This window comes from Fundulus heteroclitus, chromosome 20 (assembly GCF_011125445.2).
Source record: "Fundulus heteroclitus isolate FHET01 chromosome 20, MU-UCD_Fhet_4.1, whole genome shotgun sequence".
In the NCBI taxonomy this organism is placed as follows: Eukaryota; Metazoa; Chordata; class Actinopteri; order Cyprinodontiformes; family Fundulidae; genus Fundulus; species Fundulus heteroclitus.
The window spans coordinates 32,383,864-32,402,571 of NC_046380.1; the positions used below are offsets into that span (position 1 = coordinate 32,383,864).

At 39.8% G+C, this 18,708-nt stretch overlaps 2 protein-coding genes across 3 annotated transcripts in view; one reads left to right on the forward strand and one right to left on the reverse strand.

Moving 5' to 3' along the window:
• Positions 1–7,110, forward strand: part of cast (calpastatin) — a gene marked incomplete in the record, with an annotated part of 82,460 nt that extends 75,350 nt beyond the window's left edge. The window contains 14 exon segments of the mRNA XM_036151846.1: positions 601–708; positions 1,495–1,557; positions 1,685–1,789; positions 1,947–2,063; positions 2,205–2,315; positions 2,397–2,513; positions 2,620–2,724; positions 2,808–2,900; positions 3,749–3,784; positions 3,886–4,011; positions 4,154–4,240; positions 4,426–4,455; positions 5,602–5,722; positions 5,805–7,110. Coding sequence (XP_036007739.1) covers positions 601–708; positions 1,495–1,557; positions 1,685–1,789; positions 1,947–2,063; positions 2,205–2,315; positions 2,397–2,513; positions 2,620–2,724; positions 2,808–2,900; positions 3,749–3,784; positions 3,886–4,011; positions 4,154–4,240; positions 4,426–4,455; positions 5,602–5,709 — 1,206 coding nt within the window.
• Positions 7,111–7,563: 453 nt separating this feature from the next.
• cd8a (CD8a molecule) lies at positions 7,564–9,773 on the reverse strand. 2 transcript variants are annotated; one of them, XM_021320587.2, is made up of 6 exons: positions 9,399–9,773; positions 8,964–9,287; positions 8,762–8,866; positions 8,544–8,642; positions 8,369–8,408; positions 7,564–7,945 (listed from the first exon to the last, which is right to left on the reverse strand). In XM_021320587.2, the coding sequence occupies exons 1-6, from the start codon at positions 9,445–9,447 to the stop codon at positions 7,894–7,896; spliced, it is 669 nt and encodes a 222-aa protein (XP_021176262.2). In that variant the 5' UTR covers positions 9,448–9,773; the 3' UTR covers positions 7,564–7,893. The 2 variants fall into 2 exon arrangements, with proteins under 2 accessions (XP_021176262.2, XP_021176261.2); XM_021320586.2 differs by having other exon boundaries at positions 8,544–8,645; positions 9,399–9,772.
• Between the last annotated feature and the right edge of the window lie 8,935 nt (positions 9,774–18,708).

Sequence of the window (18,708 nt, forward strand, 5' to 3'; positions counted from 1 at the left end):
TCTCCCTGGACATGTGTGGGTTCTCTCCGGGTACTCCGGCTTCTTCCCACAGTCTAAACCATGACTGTTAATTGGCTAGTCTAAATTGCCCTTAGGTGTGAGTGTGTGGTAGCTTGTCCTGTGTTTCTGTGCTGCCCTGTAATGGCCTGACCACCTGTCCAGGGTGTACCGCCTCCCGCCTATTGACCGCTGGAGATGGGCTACAGCCCCCCGTGACATTGCATGGATAAGCGGGTTCGGATAATGGATGGATGGACTGCATTCCTAATGAACTTTTAAGACATGTTAGCAGAGGCATAAAGGTGAAATAACCTTCATTCAAAACAAAAACAAAATTTTCAACCTTCAGCTGCACTGATTTCTAAAAATGAGCTTTCAGTCTAAGCTGGGAATAGAGTAATGACTGCCACTCCTGTCCTCACACCACCAAAGGCATTTCCACAAATAATGACTTTTTATTCCTGTGTTTTTTTTTTTTTTTAACATTTAACTGACTAAGGAAAAATCTTTTTTTTTTTTTCATCTTATTGATCTAGAATACTTTTTTCCAGAAACCTTTAAAATACAGAATTTTCTAATCTGTTGTTTTTCTGTTTTTAGACAAAAGTGGAGGATTTGGCAGCTTTGGATGTTCTTGATTTTGTAGCTCCATCTAAAGCTTCTGGAGTCCAAGCGCCCGCTCCTCCTCCCACAAAGAAATCTCCAGAGGTGAACCACTACTTTTTTTTTTCCTACTAGAGACAAGCATTCAATCTTAAAGATAAATAAACCAAAAGAGGCCTATGCTGGCATTCTTTTCTCTGGCAGAAATGTGGAATGCTTTTTTTTTTTAAAGAATATTTTTAAATTCTCTTCTTATAGAAGTTTGCTCTTTATTTGTCCTAAAAGATACAATTATGGTTCTTTTTAATATAGCAAAAAAGCAAGTAGTGTAAAAACTTTTTAGTAGGAATGAGGACCAAGACTGTTCTGGGGATTGTGAGGTCTCCCTCCCTACAGCGACAGACCAGCAGCTGCAGCTGCCAACACAGTCTCTCTTTCACTGCGACCGTCATTGTAAAGGATTAAACACTTAGATTGATTACGCCATCTAGTCTAACAAAATATTGTTTTCCATCAGCAAAATATTGTGTGTGGTCTATGATACACTTTTGCAAGGTGTAGGCATGAAAACAAAGCATGGATTTTAAAAACTGGTTGCAGAGAGCGGGGCTGCGCAGCTCACTGATGCTGCAGTGGATGTATTCACATAGAGCGTGACAGCGGGGATCAGGAATGCTGATACTGATCGTTTAAGAATGCCTTGCTCATGGGGCTCACCGAAATGTCTTTAAACTTTCTTGTCCCCTCAAATTGCAAAATGTGGCTCCTTTCAAAGATCCCAGCAGTATCGATTTCCCTCATAGCTTTCTTTTGAAATGTTTTTATAATTGTTCAGACTGCTGGTGCTTTAGTGTTTATCTGCGTGTTGTTGTGTTTTTTAATGCTTTGCAGAAGACGGTTTGTCCAGTGGAGCAAAAGCCCCAGGTTATCAAAATGAAACCTGAAACTCTAAAGGTAACGATGACGGCACAAAACCTATTGTCCTTCATTTCCGTCCTTTAAGTCTTTTAATAATCTCTCTGTATTTTTACAGATATCATTTCCATTTTAGAGGTGTCATTTAACTATCCTTCCTTCTCAGGGGGACTCCCTCTCTCTGGACGCTCTCAGTGCTCTTAGCGACACGCTGCCACAGGACAAACCCAAGCCCGAATCCCCCAAACTCCGGCCGGAGGACATTGTCTCGGTAAAGGGCGCGCTGATCCACACACACGCCGTTTTTCTGAATGACGTTTGAACGTGTGACGTAAACCAGAATTGGGCTTTATTGTCATGCACATCGTGAGAAGCTAAACTGGATTAAGAAATGAATAGATCCATTTGTCTGTTTTTTTTCCTTACAGGTGGGCAAAGTGGAGAAAGAGGAGGGTGTGCGTGTGGGCGACAGAGACGACACGCTGCCTCCGGACTACAGGTTTAACAAGGAGGAGCTGGAGAAACTGCCTGCTCCCAAACCCGAGGTGAGACCAGGAAGATTTCACAGATTCAGCTGTCGGTTTTTATTTTTTTCACTAACCTGATTTTGGGATACTACCTCTTTTTAAAGCAATGTGTTTCCTGGATAAAATTTCTTTTTTTTTTTTTTTCTTTTTTTTCACCAGCCCACCATGGGAACCAGTGAGGCTCTGGACATTTTGTCGGACTTCATGACCTCCTCTCCAGCTCCTGTCAGCCAGGCTCCTGTCGGCGCCCCGTCGGCCCCTCCGGCGCAGGTACGCGTCAGCACAGAGTGACTAGAAATAACCAGAAGTCTGCTCTCTTTGGTAAAGCGTATGCTTCTCCATCCTTCTCAGCCGGGTGACGCCGCCCTGGATGCCTTGGCGGGAGACTTCGTCGCCTCCTCTGCAGCTCCGTCCGTCAAGTCTGCCCCTTGTGTTCCAACCCCTTGTGCTATCTATACCGACATGCCGGTAAAGACAAGCTAAGCCCCTCTTAGACTTCCCAGTGTCCAGCAGTTTAAAACAAATTTCTTTTTTTTTTTTTCTCCCCCGGTTTTCTTTCTCTTTTTGGGCTCAGCTGCCAGCAGAAGCGGACAACGCCCTCGATCTTCTATCCGACTCTTTAAAGGATATCACCCCTGCGCCGCAGCCCGCCCCGCTTCCTGCCAAAGACGTTGTCAAGGTAGCTCTCCAGCGAGTTCTGAAACTCTCCGAGGACGGGGTCGGCGTCGGCTTCCTTCACCTGTGCCCGTTTGTTCGTTGCAGGAGAAAAAGCTTGTCGAAGAGAAGTTGATCAAGATGGGAGAAAGGGACGACTCTCTGCCTCCGGAGTATCGGCCGACTGAGGAAGAACTCAAGGTGAAATGATGCAAAGTGCACGTAATAAATGTTGTCTTGAAACTAACGGCACAATAAGGACACAGTTGTACGGCTCAAATAGATTTTTTTATTTTTTTTTAAGTGAGGTTCTGTGTAGATAAACCAGTCATGGTTCCCTCAGCAGAAAGATGTGATATTGGCTAAGAGCCACGCCCTGTTTTAGCTTCATGCAGCCTTGACAGACTTCAGATAACGAGCTGACAGTGTTTATAACCATGGGAGGCAACACTATTAGTGGACATTAACTATCCCTGTCCAAAGCCAATTATTCCTGGAGATGGGCACCAGCGCCCCCCAGTGAGCCTGCAGAGACAAGCTGGTATAGATGACGGACGGACGGATGGATGAGTGGAGCTTCTGTAATTGAGAATATTTTTTAAAAGTTCATGTATTGGGGCGGCTTTGAGTCTTGTAGAGATTCTGTAGCTCGTAATGACAGCTCATCAAAAAATCCAATTTATACTCTAGTCATGATGTTTAATATTTGCTGTTATAGGGTGGATGTAGACATTGTATAGACGTTTTCAGGTTGAGTTAGTTGTTTTGAATTGCTAATAGCTGTTTAGTTTCTCACCACTCTGAGGATTTGTTCACTTTTCTCCAGACGTAACTGTGATTTGACATTTTTCTGCTTCAGGTGAAAGAGCTGTTACCGATTATGTCTTCACAGAACATCACTTAAAAAAATCCACACCATCCCTTTTATTTATTTCCGTGTGGGCTCTCAGCCATCCAGCCCGTAATGATATAATCTGTGTCGTTGTTTCATGGTGTGTGGGACAAAATTGCTCACTTTGTGTCTTTTGTGCATTTATTCAATTTTAAAGAAACGACCAATGGACAAAGCAGCAGCAAAACCAGAGGTAAAAGAAATATTAAATATGAATTCTAAAATAAAAAGACGTCACATTTTGATAGATATAGAAAGATTTTGACTCTCTGCTTTTTCTTCTCTACTGTGCAGAAGGCTATGGATGACCAGGCGGCCTTGGACCTGCTGTCTGGGGACTTCTCTGCAGCTCCTCCTGTACCGGTCGTCACTTCCACAGCAAAGCTGGAGCCCCCTGTGCTGGACTCAGAGCCGCTGAAGGTAGCTACCTGATCGCACGTCTTTCTTCTAAACTTCATGCATCCTTTCTGTCAATTCAGCTGAATTTATTCACAAGGTATTGTTTATCTTGTTTAAGCTTGTAACTGATTTAAGATTATTATTTTTTTTATTATAATTTCAGCCAATGGCTGGTCCTGTTTTGGACTCCCTGGCTGATACGCTGATCCAAGCTGACCCAAAACCCAAGTCTAAAACCGACAAGCCGAAGGTAAAACACAAACATATCCATGAATATAATCCAAGACTGCTCCATGAGTAAAACCGTATAGACGTAATATGAGTAGTCATAAAAAAACTGCCACTGGACGATGGCCAGATTTTATTAGTACTGTTGCACGGAGATGTCTCACTAGGAGCAGTGTGGACGTGATGAGTCTGTCAACTTTGTTACAGGGCAAGAGCAAGTCCAAGTCTAAGGCTAAAGTAAGCAAAATGTTTGATGCACGAAGGCCGACATTAAGCTGAATTTGCACAGAATGACTTTCACGGGCTCACATCAGCAAAACCAGTTGAAATTGCACAACAAAGCACGCTAGAGTTTGTGCATAGGTCTACATCACAAAGCTGCTGCTAAAGAAGGCCTTCAGCTGGGGCAGAAAGCATCTGATTGTCAAAGACCCATTAGGGTTAGATTTAGGAGAAAAGGAAGAGCAAGAGCACGCTTCTGCATGGCTTTTATTTTTATTTTATTATCTATTTCTTTATTTAAACCTAAAAACATGATCTACAGGGTTTTTGCAAAGACATCCCCATAAAGACCCACTGGCCATATTAGAGAACAAACAGGTGTAACCACGGTGACATATTCAGTTAGCCTAGATAAGGCAAAAATTAAAAACAGTTTTTATAGGAAGCTATTGCAGTTTTCAAATGGCATTTTAAATGAAATTGATGGACGAGAGCCATATCTGCTGGCGAATGGCAATGTTTCTCTTAATCGTGAGGCCTTAGGTAGCCAGACACCCATACACACGCTTCTATTTTTAATTGAAAATGACATAATTGTAGAATCTAATACTTTCTTTTTTAAAACTCCAGTAATGACATTTTTATAATTATTATGGTTAATCTTACAAAACATCTTTTGCATCATGTAGCTAAGAATGTAAAACATCTTAATTTCCTATTGATTTAAAAGTGGCTCCATAAATGAGTTCTCCGTATGAAGTATTTGGTACGTTATTTAAGAAATCATCTTTTTATTCTCTTTCTGTAGTCTTTTTGGCAAAATATTATTATTTTTTAATTGTTGTTATTATTATTATTGTGCATGGATGGCTACCATCTTAAGGCAAACATTTGCAGAGGCTTTGCAAATATATCACACCTACCTCACCTTGTTTGGCGCCTGGATGTCGCTAGCGCTATTTGCTTTCGTGCCCGAGCAACTAGGACAGAGCAGACGGCAGGTTCAAACCATGTGCAAGTTTTAGCAGCCAAAAGCGGGCTAACACATGGTCTCTGTGAACGAGGGCATCTGTAAAGTTTTTGCATACAAAAATGTGTGCTCCTTTTTTTTTTTTTTTTTTTTTTTTTTTTTTTCATGCTTTCTCAACAACTTCCATGCAGAAACAAGAGACACAAGCTGCCGCGGGAACATCTGCCGCTGACATGCTCTCGGCTCAGCTGAGCTCGGATGTCGTGGCCACATCTACGACAAAGGGAAGCAAGAGCTAGTTCACTTGCTAAGGTGTGTTTCCGTCGTCGTGGTGCCGTTATTTCCCCCCCCCCGGTGATCGATGTGCACTGACGGACTGTTCCACCCATCACAGGTGGCGAATGTAATTCCTTCTCCAGGCCACGGGGATGCATCGTGAGGGGAGCTGCTTTTGGATACTGATTCTATTTTTCTAACCCATCAAGAATGTATAGTAGTTTGACCGACAGACTTAGCACACAACCTTGAAACACTTACTCATAAAACACACACATACAAACGTGTCTGCGAGCACCCAACTTCTTTCTAAATTTTCCATCCAAAGATGGCAAACCCTTGGTTTCTGTCTTTGAAAAACAAAAAAAAAATGAACTGAAAAGACTTTTCACATAAAAAAAATGGGGTCTAACGAGATAAGAGACAAAGAAAGAAAGGATGAAGAAAGACTGTGTGGAAAAAAAAACAACCTTTAACCTTAAAGTCCTGCATCTCAGCTGGTGTGACACCTGAGCACCACGGTGCAACGGTTGCGCAAGCTTAGACCGTGTGGGAGCACTACGGAGTGAGTGTTTTGTGTTGGGATGTATGTGCAATCTTGATGTACACAGGAAAAAAAAAAAAAAGCCAAGTTTTCTATCAAGTTGTGGTTATATGCCATGGAGACACTAGTGTACAGCTTTGTGTGCGTATGTTTTAAACAGTGCATCGTTTACGTGATCATGTGGAGGATTTCCAGGAGGTGTTGAGCTTATTTCTGTATCTCTTTTTTGCAAATGCTTCATTTGTTTTCTGCAGAGACATAGCTGTATAGAGAAGGGTCTTTTGGTATGTTTCCTTATTTTGAAAAAAAAAAGAAGAAAAGAAATCAACCCTTCTTGGCATTCACAAGTGTACTTAGCGAACTGATACGTTTACGAGATCTGTGAAGTGCTATCGTTTCTATGCTGTAAAAAAAAAAAAAAAAAGTTTTTCTTCTCTTTTAAGATGAACACTGTATAATATACAGAGGGTTGCTTTCTTTTTCTAACCAAAAAAAATCATATTAAAGAAAATGTAAACCTAGAACCATTACGTTTGCCATCCTTTGTGCCAAATAAATTAATTTAAGCCAAAGTAAAATGCCTTACCGTTTGAGAATCGCTGTAGACGGAAGAAATGGGAAGTGTGTATAAAAGCAATATGGAAGACAATCTATAAATATTGCTCTCTTTTCCTAATTTTCGGGTTTTTCTGCATGCTGTTGAAGCATCCGGCTTCTTTTTGACTTCAGGGGGTCTTGAAGTGAATGTCTTTTGGATCTAATATTGTAATTTCGCCCAAGGTTCTCTGAATGAGTGACACAGATCCTAAGGAGTTGGTTTTTATCTGTGGAAAATTTAGTGTGGGAGAATAAACAAAAGGAGACAAATACACCACCACAAGCAGGACTTTTGAGTGGAATTATTTTTCATATATATATATATATATATATATATATATATATATATATATATATATATATATATATATATATATATATATATATATATATATATATATATTAGTATTGTTTCATTCTGACAGATATAAAAAGTGCAAACATTCATAAACACAAAATGGTAATTTTATGTGATTGATTTTAATTTTTGTACCTTAATAGTAAAACATTTACATCTCAGAAAAAAGTGTTATTTAAGCTGGAAAATTGGACTGCGGTTATATAAAAGCTTGAAGCACAAACAGGAAGCTTAAGTGTGACAGTAAAGTTTGATTTCACTAGAAGAGGAAATTCACCCCGAAGTACAGTAGAAACGTGGGCCACACAAAGGAGAAAACAAATGTGTAGAAAATTAAACATAGGTTAGTTTGATTAAAAAAAAACAACAACACGATACTAACATAAAAATTATATATTCTCAGTTACATCAGCAATACATTTGGATTGGGCAAGTTTTTCATCACTTGTCAGATTATTTCAGAAAATGCAAGCATGGCGGTAAATACTTTTTACATTAATCTCCATCACAGTGAAAACTGCACGACCACAAAAAAAAAGGATTCGAAAAAAGCTTCGATCACATTTTCTGGCATGCATTGAACATGTTTTTTTTTTTTCCCAAGCTGGCAAAGTCTTTTTTAAAAAAAAAAAAAAGAAAAATTTTTCTGAGAAAAAGGGAACTATAACTGCACTTTGTAGAAGTGCAAATTAAATTACTGCATCAAGTTCAGATGTGCCTGTTGGTCATCATTTGTTTTTCAAGAGCCGTCGTCCTCGGCCTAAAGAGAAATGCAAATGAAGAGAAAAAAACTTTTTCAAAGGAGGAATTTATTGCATATGTACTCCTGTTTGTGATCAAACCTAAAATATCCTAAAAATTGTCATTGATATATATTCTATTCTATTTATTAGAAACATTTCTTGAATTTTTCTAATACAAAAGATTATACCTGAAGAAGACTAACATAAATATACAATTAGTATATTATTTGAGAAGGTCTTAATAGATCTTAGATAAAGCTTTGAGTAAAAATTGTGATCGCTAAAATGTAAAGCGCCCCTCACAAGAACAAGAACTTTTAAAATCATTTTTACAGCTGACTGAAGATACAAAACTAAAAGCATATAACATTTCCCCAGTATTGTTACAGCCCCAGTATTGTAAGAAAATACAAAAATTAAAGAAAATATGAGCAACTTACTTTCTTTTGTAATGGTGAGGGCATCGTCGAGTTCTTATATCTAGAAGACATTTAAAATTAAAGTAATTAATTATTTTTATAGAAAAAAAATTAAATTTTATTTTACTGACTCTCAAGATCAAATAAATGTACATTACAGCTGTCTCTATGGGTGCAAAACACCAGATGGACTTACTGTTACAGTATAAAACCGTGATGATGAGGAGCAGAAGAAGAAGGCCGCAGCCTCCAGCCAGTGAGCCCAGCACGATTGGAGAACAAAACATGAAAGGAACTGCTAAAAAAAAAAAAAAGCTACTTTTACCACCTGTTTCTTCTTACAGTCTTATTTCTTTGCAGACGATATTGTGTTTATAATTGTGTTTATACTTGTATGAAGCTTTGACTGTTTACCTGTTGACTTATCATTGCAAAGACAGTTTTTCGGGGTTGTCGACATCTGCCTGGTGGTGACATCTCTTGGTGGTGGTGGTGGTGGTGTTGTTGGTTTAGGTTTTCCTTATGGAGAAAGAGGAACAGAATTTGAGAATTGCTTCGCTGCAAAAAATTCAACTGTCTGTGAAGATCTGATGGCAACAAAAATCAAAAAACTTACCTCTAAGTTGAGTTACTGGTCCAAATGTTAGTTTATTTCCGCCTGTTAGAGCAGCACAGCTGTAGAGCCCGCTGTCGGTCCTTTTCTTGAAGGACTTCACCGTTAAAACAAAATCATTCATTTGCTTTTTTAGACTAAAGTCCCTGTTGAAGTTGTCTCTAGGTGCTTTCGGTTGACCGTTAGTGCTGAATGACCCGATCAATTCCATCTCTGCTCCATCCACCGCCCTAAACCAAAACACTATGGTCCCCGTGTCTGGAAGCTTGCAGTTGATGTCAACCGGGTCTCCCTCATTCACATCTTTAACTCCAGCAGCAGAGGTTTCTGAATTTTGCAACAACACAAGAGCAGTAATCATTTCCTTTTGCGTTAATTTAATTTACATGCACATCAATCGTAATTCTAAGAAGAAAAATCAAAATAAATTGAACTTACCTGGATAAAACAGTAAAATCATCAGAATCTGTATCACTTTATGGTCCATTTTTAGCCTCCCAGACAATAATAGCTGTTCAACCCGTCTCTTTGGTATTTACTAAAAGCTGACGGCAGATTGTTCAGGGAGATATCAAAACCCCGCCCCTGCTGTAACCTTCTTCTCTGCTGCGTCGAATGCGATCATTGCAGCAGAACGTTTGCAGAGCCCTCCTGCAGTACAATCGTGGTCTGCACGTTTTGAAGTGGAGCCCACCAAAGCTACGTGTCGCTCCTCTACCTCCTGGTTTAGAGCATCAAACGACACGTTTTGATCCAAAAACTATTGGCACACAAACACAGCAGTGTGTGGGCTAGAAGTAGGGGGAAGTTGGTTGGGGGAACAGAAAGTGCAACTATTACTTTAAACTGTTCCTGCACAAATCAAACGCCTTGTTTTCATCGCTATGATGGGATCCTTGTCAAAGTTTCCAGAATTTCTGACAGCAGGTTATGATTGATTAGTTATCTTAGCTCTCTGTGGGACTGTTGATGTCTTCTGCTGGGTAAGGGAGCATACCTCTACCGTCCCATCCTGATATTGAGATGAAATATTAAGAAATCTTAAGTATGAGCGTGCTTTGGTGGCACAGTGGTTAGTGCGCACGACCCATGTATGGAGGCCTTAGCCCTCGACGTGGCTGACGCAGGTTTGACTCCAACCTGTCGTCCTTTGCCGCATGTCTCTCTCCCTGTCTTGTACCCCCTTTCCTGTCAGCCTACTGTACAAAAAACATTCCACTAGTGCCGTAATAAAAAAAGAAATCTTTAAGTATAAAACAATCAATGGCAAACATCTCTCTATATATTTGATCTTACGAGGTTTGACTTCTCCCTTCAATTAGACAAAAATAACTAAAAAGACAGTCCTAAATTCAGAACATCTCTCTGTGGGTCTCGATAAATTAAAATATCCCAAAACTGGGAACCTGTTGAATTCTCATTCATATATCAATCAATCAATCAAATTTTATTTCTAAAGCGCTTTACAATCACAACAGATTGAACAAAGTGCTGTACAGAATTAAAAACAAATAGGAAAAGTAGTAAAAAAAATAAATCAGCTGTATATATTACTGTAATTCAGTTAATTTTTTTAAAGGAGTCATAACTCTCATGTATAGAAGGCCAAACTGAACAGATAGGTCTTTAAACCGGCTTTGAACAGGGCGGGTTATGATGGAGCGTCCCGCCAGAGGAAAAGGTGTTCCAGAGTTCGGGAACACTCCTGCTACTGCAAAGGTACGATCGCCCCACTCTTTACACCTCGACAGTGGGACCAACAGCAGATGTTGCTCAGAATGTCACTCAGGTAAGACGGTGCAAGGCGATGAATGGATTGAACTGAAGACAAACATGATTTTGAACCAAACCAGGAGCCAATAGAGAGAGAGAACAGGAATGATGTGTTCCTACTTGTGTTTGGGAGAAGCAGAACAGCAGCATTCTGCACGAGTTGCAGAAATATATGGACACAAATATAGACCCCTGGTTAAGTCCAGTATGCAAGGCATTGCAATAGTCCAAACATGAGCTAATAAACGCATTCATTTTTTTTCAAGATCACAAGCGAGTGAGAAACGATTTGGCTTTAGCTAATAGGCAAAGCTAAATAAAGCTTGCCTTTACTACAGAATCAGTTTGATTATTGAATTTTAAGTTGATGGAATGGCTGTCGTGTGAGGTTCAAAGCTAAATTCGGTTGACTTGAGGGAGAAAATAGCATAAACTCTGTTTTGGACTCATTCAAACGGAGAAAGTTTAAAGATAACCATGTTTTGATGTCATCAAGACAAGCTTGAATGGACTGTGTGTGTGGAGAGTTTGGAGACACAGTCGGTGAATGTTCTGTTAGTTAAATATGACCAGAACCACTGTAGGGCGGGTCCCTGCTGAGTCAGGCGAGTCAGTAGGACGGGATGGTCCATCAAACGCTGCAGCGAGGCCCAGCATAACCAGCAGCACAGGTTTTTTAGCGTCTAGGGACAGCAAGATGTCGTTCTGCACTTTAATCAAGGCTGACTCTGTGCTATGGAGCGCTCTAAAACCAGATTGAAACGTTTCAAATATTTGATTCTGATCCAGAAATAACCGCAGCTGTGCGAGAGCAACCTTTCCCACAACTTTAGGAAGAAAAAGGAAATGAGATACCAGTCTGCAATTTGACACAACTACTGGGTCGATATTAGGTTTTTTGATTAGCGGTCTCACTACAGCGTGCTTAGAAACTGTTGAAACAGACCCTAAACTCAAGCAAGTGTTGAAGAACAGAAGAAAACATGGCCCTACTGTGTGAGAAACCTATTTAGGTACCCTTGAAAGAATGAAATCGAAAGGACCGTTGGTACGTTTCTGCTTCTGGACTAGATCAGAGAGCTGTGAGAGTAACACTGGCTCAAACACACTGAAAGCAACAGGAGAAACAGAGGGTAAGTGCAGGTCTAACAAAGCAGACGTGTTGTGTATACTCTCACAGACGGCACTTTGTAAACAAAAGAAATGAAGAAACTCATCACAGGTCGATTTGGACACATTCTGCAACAAATTAGTGGATGGACCTATAGCAGACTGAACTGTGCCAAACAAAACCTGGGGGGAGATTGCAGCTAGAAGAGAGGACGTTTGAAATACACACACACACATATACACACACACACACATATATATATACACATACACTCACACACACACAAAGGGATCAAGAACTTCGAATAGAATATCGTATGAATAATTCATACCACTAGATGGCAACAGCAACTGGCCTCTGCTGTTTGCTGAAAATTAAAAGCCTGACTGATTGACACACAACCGCTGAAGAATGGGCTGAAATGGAAGAAACCGGTGCTGTATGTGTGACCACAGACCCACCACCCCACCAAAGGTATTTGAAAGCTTGTCAAGTACAGAACGACCACAGATTTCTGATGAAAATCAACTTCAGAGACACTTGGTGAGAAAGTCACCAAATAATAGTGATAAAGATGCTGTTGATTTGGGGGTTAGAGTCTAGTAAGCTACAGAAATCAAGCAAATACTGAAAGAAGAGCAGCTGCTGGCGGTTTAAGCAACGCTGGTGACAAGAAGTCAGGTTAACTCAGGCTCCTACGTTATAGCTGTGCCAGCTCTTCTACTAAAACTCAAGACAACTGAAGGATTCTTTCATGATTTCTAAGAGTTAATGTGAGTGTTTGATCCAACTTTAATTATGGGATTAGGTAAAACTAGTATAGAGAATCTCCTCAAAACCAGAAAACATGAAAATCAATCCTGCACATTTGTGTGACAAGTGTCCACAGTTTTAAGGCCACAAAACCACAACAATATGCAAAGGTACTCGTATACTTTTTTTTTTTTTAATTACACCACCCAAATTCATAGTATTTTACTAAAATGATATGTACCAACAAAGATTAGTGCAGAATCATGTAATATAAAAAAGGCCGGCAGGCAGGAAGCTGCAACTACACAGAAAGGAGAAAAAAAAAAACATACAAGGCAACTGGTCGTAACAAGGATGCATGTTCTTTTAAAAAGATTTTTACAAATAAAAGTCTGAAGTTTTGTGTGCATTCCTCCTTAGCCCCACTGAGTCAGTATGTAGTAGAACTGCCTTTTACGGCCACCACAGCTACGTGTCTTTTGTTTGCACACATAGAGACTCACGTTGTTGTCCTTTCCTAGCAGCACAGACTGGGTCAGACCGAATAGGGGAGCATCTGGGGACAGCGACTGTCACAATCTTGCTACAGTTTCTCACTCGGATATTGTTCTCGACTTGGACAGGACAATTAAATCTACTTCGATCAAATTAACTCCATTGTAACTGTATTTACCTTTGCCCATCTTCCCATTAGCTCTGAAAAGCAGCATTAAGCACGGTTTTCTTAACACCATTATATTGAAGGCCAAACAGTTATCCCACCTGAACCCGCAATCTCTGCAGCTCCTCCAGAGGTACCCGGCCAGTCAGTTCACATGGACAGCCGTAGCTTTGTAGTTTTACAGTTGTGTCATTCCTTTTCCATTTTCAGATGGTGAACTGAGCATTGCTCTGTGAGATTTCCAAAGCTTCTGGTGTTGCGTCATAATCAGACCCTGACTCGAACTTCTCCAAAACTTCACTTCTGACCAGTCTGCTGTGCTCCTTGGTCTTCATGATTTGTTTGTTCACTAGAGGAACTTCTAAACATCATGCAGTTCTCTCTCTGCATTTTTTTTCTCTCCGTTCTTCAGCGACCCCAACTTCACTGAGATCTTGGTTGGCGGTGCAGCAGCGCTCTACGGAAGATTCAGGCTAGGAAATGAGGCCGCTGTGCTTACGAAGCTTCGGCAACAGAGACTCACCTTTGCCTTCAATATACCTGCCTAATGTTTCTCTGGCTAATAAAGTGAACAAAGTGCTGCTTCTGTGTGTTTACCTGAAACCTGGCTCAGAGAGCACACTCTGGACTTTTCAGTACAGATGCCGGGCTTCCAGCGGTTTTGTGCGGACCCCAGCGTGGAGCTATCGGAGAAAATAAGGGGAGGAATCTGCTCTAAGATAAACAAAGGTTGGTGTGCTGATGTCAAAGTGTTGCAGAAAATGTAGTCCTTACCAGGAATCTTTTTTTTTCTGCAATAGACCAAAGAAATATTGCTTGTTTGTTCTGGCTGGTGTTTATATCCCACCACAAGCCTGAACATCAGGGCCCCGTTCTTCGTACGTCGCTAACTCAGTTAGCTGGATTTGATTGTTGGCGATTAGGCATGATCTTGGATCGTTTGGTTCTTCGAAATTCATCTTGGACTTGCTGTCATAGCAACATGTGCGCAAGCTTGAACCTGCTCGCGAGCAGGCTTATTTCATGTAAACAGGATTAGATCGTGGCTTTATAAGCGGAGGAGATGGAGAAGTCTGTCCAGCCAGTGCACTTGGACCACCTAGTGGCAGAGGACGGGACAGAATTGTGGAACACCATTTTTTGATGTTTAAAAAAAGACGAAACAAATAATGCTTAGTTCCTGTCGTTTTATTTAAAAAAAATTATAAAGAAAAGCCAGCAAGTCATCTTTTGCCTGCAATAAGAGATAGTTATGTAAAGTCAGCAATACTATGTGTCAAATGGTTTATTAGTACTTACTCTGAAGGTCCTTTTGAATCAACTTGATCTCTAGTGCAATTTTTCTCTTTTTCAAGATGTGGAGTTCAATTTCTCCTCTTAATTTGTGTTTTTTCATGTCAAAATATTACATTTTTTGTTGAAGACGCCATTTATATAGGGAATGAATGGCACCCTGTGTCATTTTGTGAAAGAAAAAGAAAGGGTGAAACATGCCTCATGCAGCAAAAGTAAAAATAACCTGGTTTTTTTCCAGCCTTTTTCTTGGTGGCTGTTATAAACAGACAACCACATCATTTAACGGTGGCTTTTAAAAAAGAGGAAGAAGTTGCTTTTTAAAATACAGTATAATAATTAAAGGCTACCATTTTGTAGAATATTGTTGTACTTCACTTTTTTCCCCATGTTCTAGTGGCTCCCGTGAAGGCTCTGACATGAATGGACAAAGTAAATATGAAATTATTAAAATGCTGTAGAAAGTGGTAGAAACATCTAACATGGACAGTATTTACAGCTTATTTACAGCGGTCAGCGAGGACATTTGAGCATAAATTTACAAACAATTTAGGTTTAGGGTTGCATGTTTTCAAGTATGACATGGTTGGATTGGTGCCAATAAGCACCCCCCCCCCCCCCACCTGTGAGGCCTTCACAGAAAAGCTGTACAATCTGCACTGTGTTTACTAATGGGGGTGACTTCTGAAGGCAGTGAAGATAAACTGGATTTCTTTGAGGGGGAGTTATTAGATCAGAGGGGCGTGATTACAAATGCACATCACACTTTTCTGATTTATATTTGTCAAGAATTGTGAGAACAACATATCCTTCTCCGTCTATTTCATGGTTGTGCTCTATGTATTGGTCTATCGCATGAAAACTCCCAATAAAACATCCTAAATTCTGAAACTGAATGGCGACAAATTGCGAGCAAGTTCACCAGTGATGAGGACTTTGGCGTGCTGCTGAACGTATTATCAGTTCAGGAGAAAGCCGGTCTAACAGTTGTGGGGAAGTGAAACTCGTCGGCGAGGGGAGATACGGTTGCTATGGCGCAACTCAAAGCCCGTCACATTTCCTGGTGCTGTGATGGAAAATAAAAGCGCCGACTTGGTAATGGGCAACACGTTCTGACATTTTGCTCTCCAGTGGGTGATTTCTCTGTTCCACTGGTGGGAGGAGATAAAGGAAGTGAATGAAATAGCGACGCGGCCGATGCAATCGAGTCAAATATCTCCTTACCGCCTCTGCTGCTGAGCCTATTCTTACGTGCCTCATAGCCACTGTGGGTAAACATTACAAAATTAGATGCTTTTTTCATTTGTATCGAGTTACTTTAAAATCTATAACAAGTGAAAGCCAGATGAAAACATGTCTGGTTTCGGTCTTAGCACCGTTTTCAGTAAGCAGGGGATTCTGTTGATACTTCTCTTTGTCAGAGGGAAGACCCAGTCAGAACGCTCTCCATTAGCCCACCTCACCTTTCCATATCTCTGTTTCAGGTGTGACTCACTCACCGAGGCACACCTGCATGGGCTTCCCTGTCTTAGTCACACAGGGGGTCTCCAACCTGAAACTCTCATGTGTGAGCGTTTCATGTCGTGGGTGACCAGGGGAAGCCGGTGAGAAAGCAAAGGCAGCGCCCTGAACATACAGGCAGAGGAAGGGTTCGTGCAATGATGAAATGGCAGCAAAGATGATTTGTTTGCCGGTCGAGACCTTCTGCGACGGCTCTAATGATGATGAGAAGCCAGGATATGGAAACCCAGCGGATCAAGAGGAGGAAGAAAGAATAGGAAGATCTGAAGACATGCAGAAACTTGGGCAGACCAACATGTCTGCTCACCTTCAGGTTTTTTTTTTCTTACCGAGACTTCCTGTAAGTATTGTTCAACTTGGAGAAGGTTATGGAATAAAATCCGAGGTAAAACTCTCCTTTTAGACATTTAGAAGCCAAAGTTTGATATTTTGGGAAGTTGATTGTTAATACAAAACATGTGAAAATATATATTTTTTTAAAACATGTCCCAGTTGGCGCATGTGTGTTAGATTTATAGTGTCTTGAGGTCTACTCTCTCTGGTTTGATCGTGTTAAGATGTTAGAGAAGATATACAAAAAAATGAAGAAATAAAGCACTTTGACTCTCGAAGTTTTATAGGAATTGATGTGTTAGTGTATCTGTTAGTACAAAGAGAAAAAGCTAACATTTTCATTGACATCCTATTATATAACAAAATGAATATGAATTTAAATGGAGAACAAATTAAATGGGTCAAAAGAAATGTATAAAAGCATAAAATTTGAAAGGAGATAGTTTGCATTCAAGAAATATGTTTATGTATTTTTCAGAAGGTTGATTGAGACGTGTAAGTTATTTTTTCTTAAAAAGCAGCAAATACAGATACGTACGGAGTCCAGCAAGTGTCAGCAGGTATTAAAAAAAAAAAAAAAAAACAGGTAGAAATCCGTTCTCACGCTTTACTAAACCGTGCACTCGGTTTAGCAATCTGGGCGCTCAGATTGCTAAACCGAGTGCACGGTTTACTAACTTTTTACAAAACTTTGCTCTCAATTTCTGCAGTCCATTTTTGCCAATCCCTGCATGCAGATTACTCAGTGACATCCGTCAAGAGTTTGGACGCATGGCACACCTGCGAGGTCAATTCTGTGGAAATGTTGTCGTATATAAAGTTAAAACACTGTCCTTTTTTAATCAGTACACCTCACGGCTTTTAATGTGACTTTAATTATTTCACACTGAGATGAGACTTTTAAAATGACGCAGGCGTGGGCCATGCTTCTGAGCTCTGGACAGATGTCACTGAGTAACCTGAGTGAACGGATGGTAAAACGGAGCGAACGGTTTGGCAAAGGTTTTATTTGTCTTACCTGCTGATGCTTGACAGGCTCCGTAGATATTTAATAAAGTAGACAATATGTGACAAACTTTAAACCAAATTTGAAATGTCTACTGTTTTCTCTGACTGTGGGCTGGTTCAAGTGGTCTTACTTTAATACCAGAGGTTTTAAAGGTGCAGCTTCTGTGCTGAAATAATGATCGTATCTGCAGTTTTTTTTTGTTTTTTGTTTTTAGTGCCATTAAGTGGTTCATTAAGTTATTACGTTCAAAACAGCAAATAATTCCCAATGTATTTAGATTTTTGTATTGAGACATTGAAAGATGCTTCGGGTGATTCTTATTTGTGTTTAGACAATAAAACAGACATAGAGACACATCATAAAGCAATGTCATGGCATTAGTTTGAAGAAGCATTATTATGTTATCTTTACCTTTAACGTTAACTTTCCATTGAAATTCTTCCCAACTAAAAGTTTAAAATGCAGTTTAACTTGAAAAATATTGCTAAACGCAGCACGTCATTGGTTTTGCACTATCAGTAAAGTCTGCTTTCTAATGTAGTTTTACTCTCTTTCATAACAAGATTATTTATGAATATATGGCAATTAGGAAAAAAAGAGCATGAACATCTTTAGCTATAATTGTAATAATTTTACGTTTTTTTTTTTTAAATCACAATTCAGTAATTTCTTGTAAGGTATTAGAAAAAAAGCACATGCTAAAAACGTACGGAAGTATGGGCCAGTATAAAATCTTCAAGGTATGATAACCTTGGATAAAAATACCTGGTTTTTATAGTGTTTACCTCACCATTATACACACAAATATGTAACATGCTTTTGTTTAAAACAAGAAAGCAACAACTGTCCCTAATAATGCTAAAATGAATCAAAATGTTGATTATTAGGGTCATATTAATGTCCCCCCCCCAAAAAAATAATTTCTTCAGAAATGTACTATGGCAAAAATATTTAAAAGAGCATGCACTAAATTTACAAGTAGCAGCAAAACTATCTCAGCTTGAGTGAGGGGTGACGTTCTTTTAGGCGCCACAACATGACGTCTGTGTTGCCATGACTAGAAAATGTGTCTAAACTGCTGAATTCCCCCTTTTTTTTTTTTCTTTTTTTTTTTTTTTACCAGTGTGGTTCATTTCTATGGCTGGCAGTGCTGGGTAACTTACAGACACTTTACTGGCCCTCTCATTAAAAGGACATAAAACCTTGAAAACAGCATAATTAAACATCTTAGCTTTTTGTAAAGTAGAATAAATTCTACATTACTGTGTTAATGGTTTTGTTGTTCTTCGGCTCT

What these genes read in the sequence shown, in the direction of transcription:
- cd8a (XM_021320586.2), bottom strand. Translation starts at nt 9,447, where the DNA reads ATGGACCATAAAGTGATACAGATTCTGATGATTTTACTGTTTTATCCA. An exon ending in TTGCAATGATAAGTCAACAG is followed by an intron (nt 8,646 to 8,761) that starts GTAAACAGTCAA and finishes TTTTTTTTTTAG; the next exon opens with CAGTTCCTTTCATGTTTTGT. An exon ending in CACGGTTTTATACTGTAACA is followed by an intron (nt 8,409 to 8,543) that starts GTAAGTCCATCT and finishes AATGTCTTCTAG; the next exon opens with ATATAAGAACTCGACGATGC.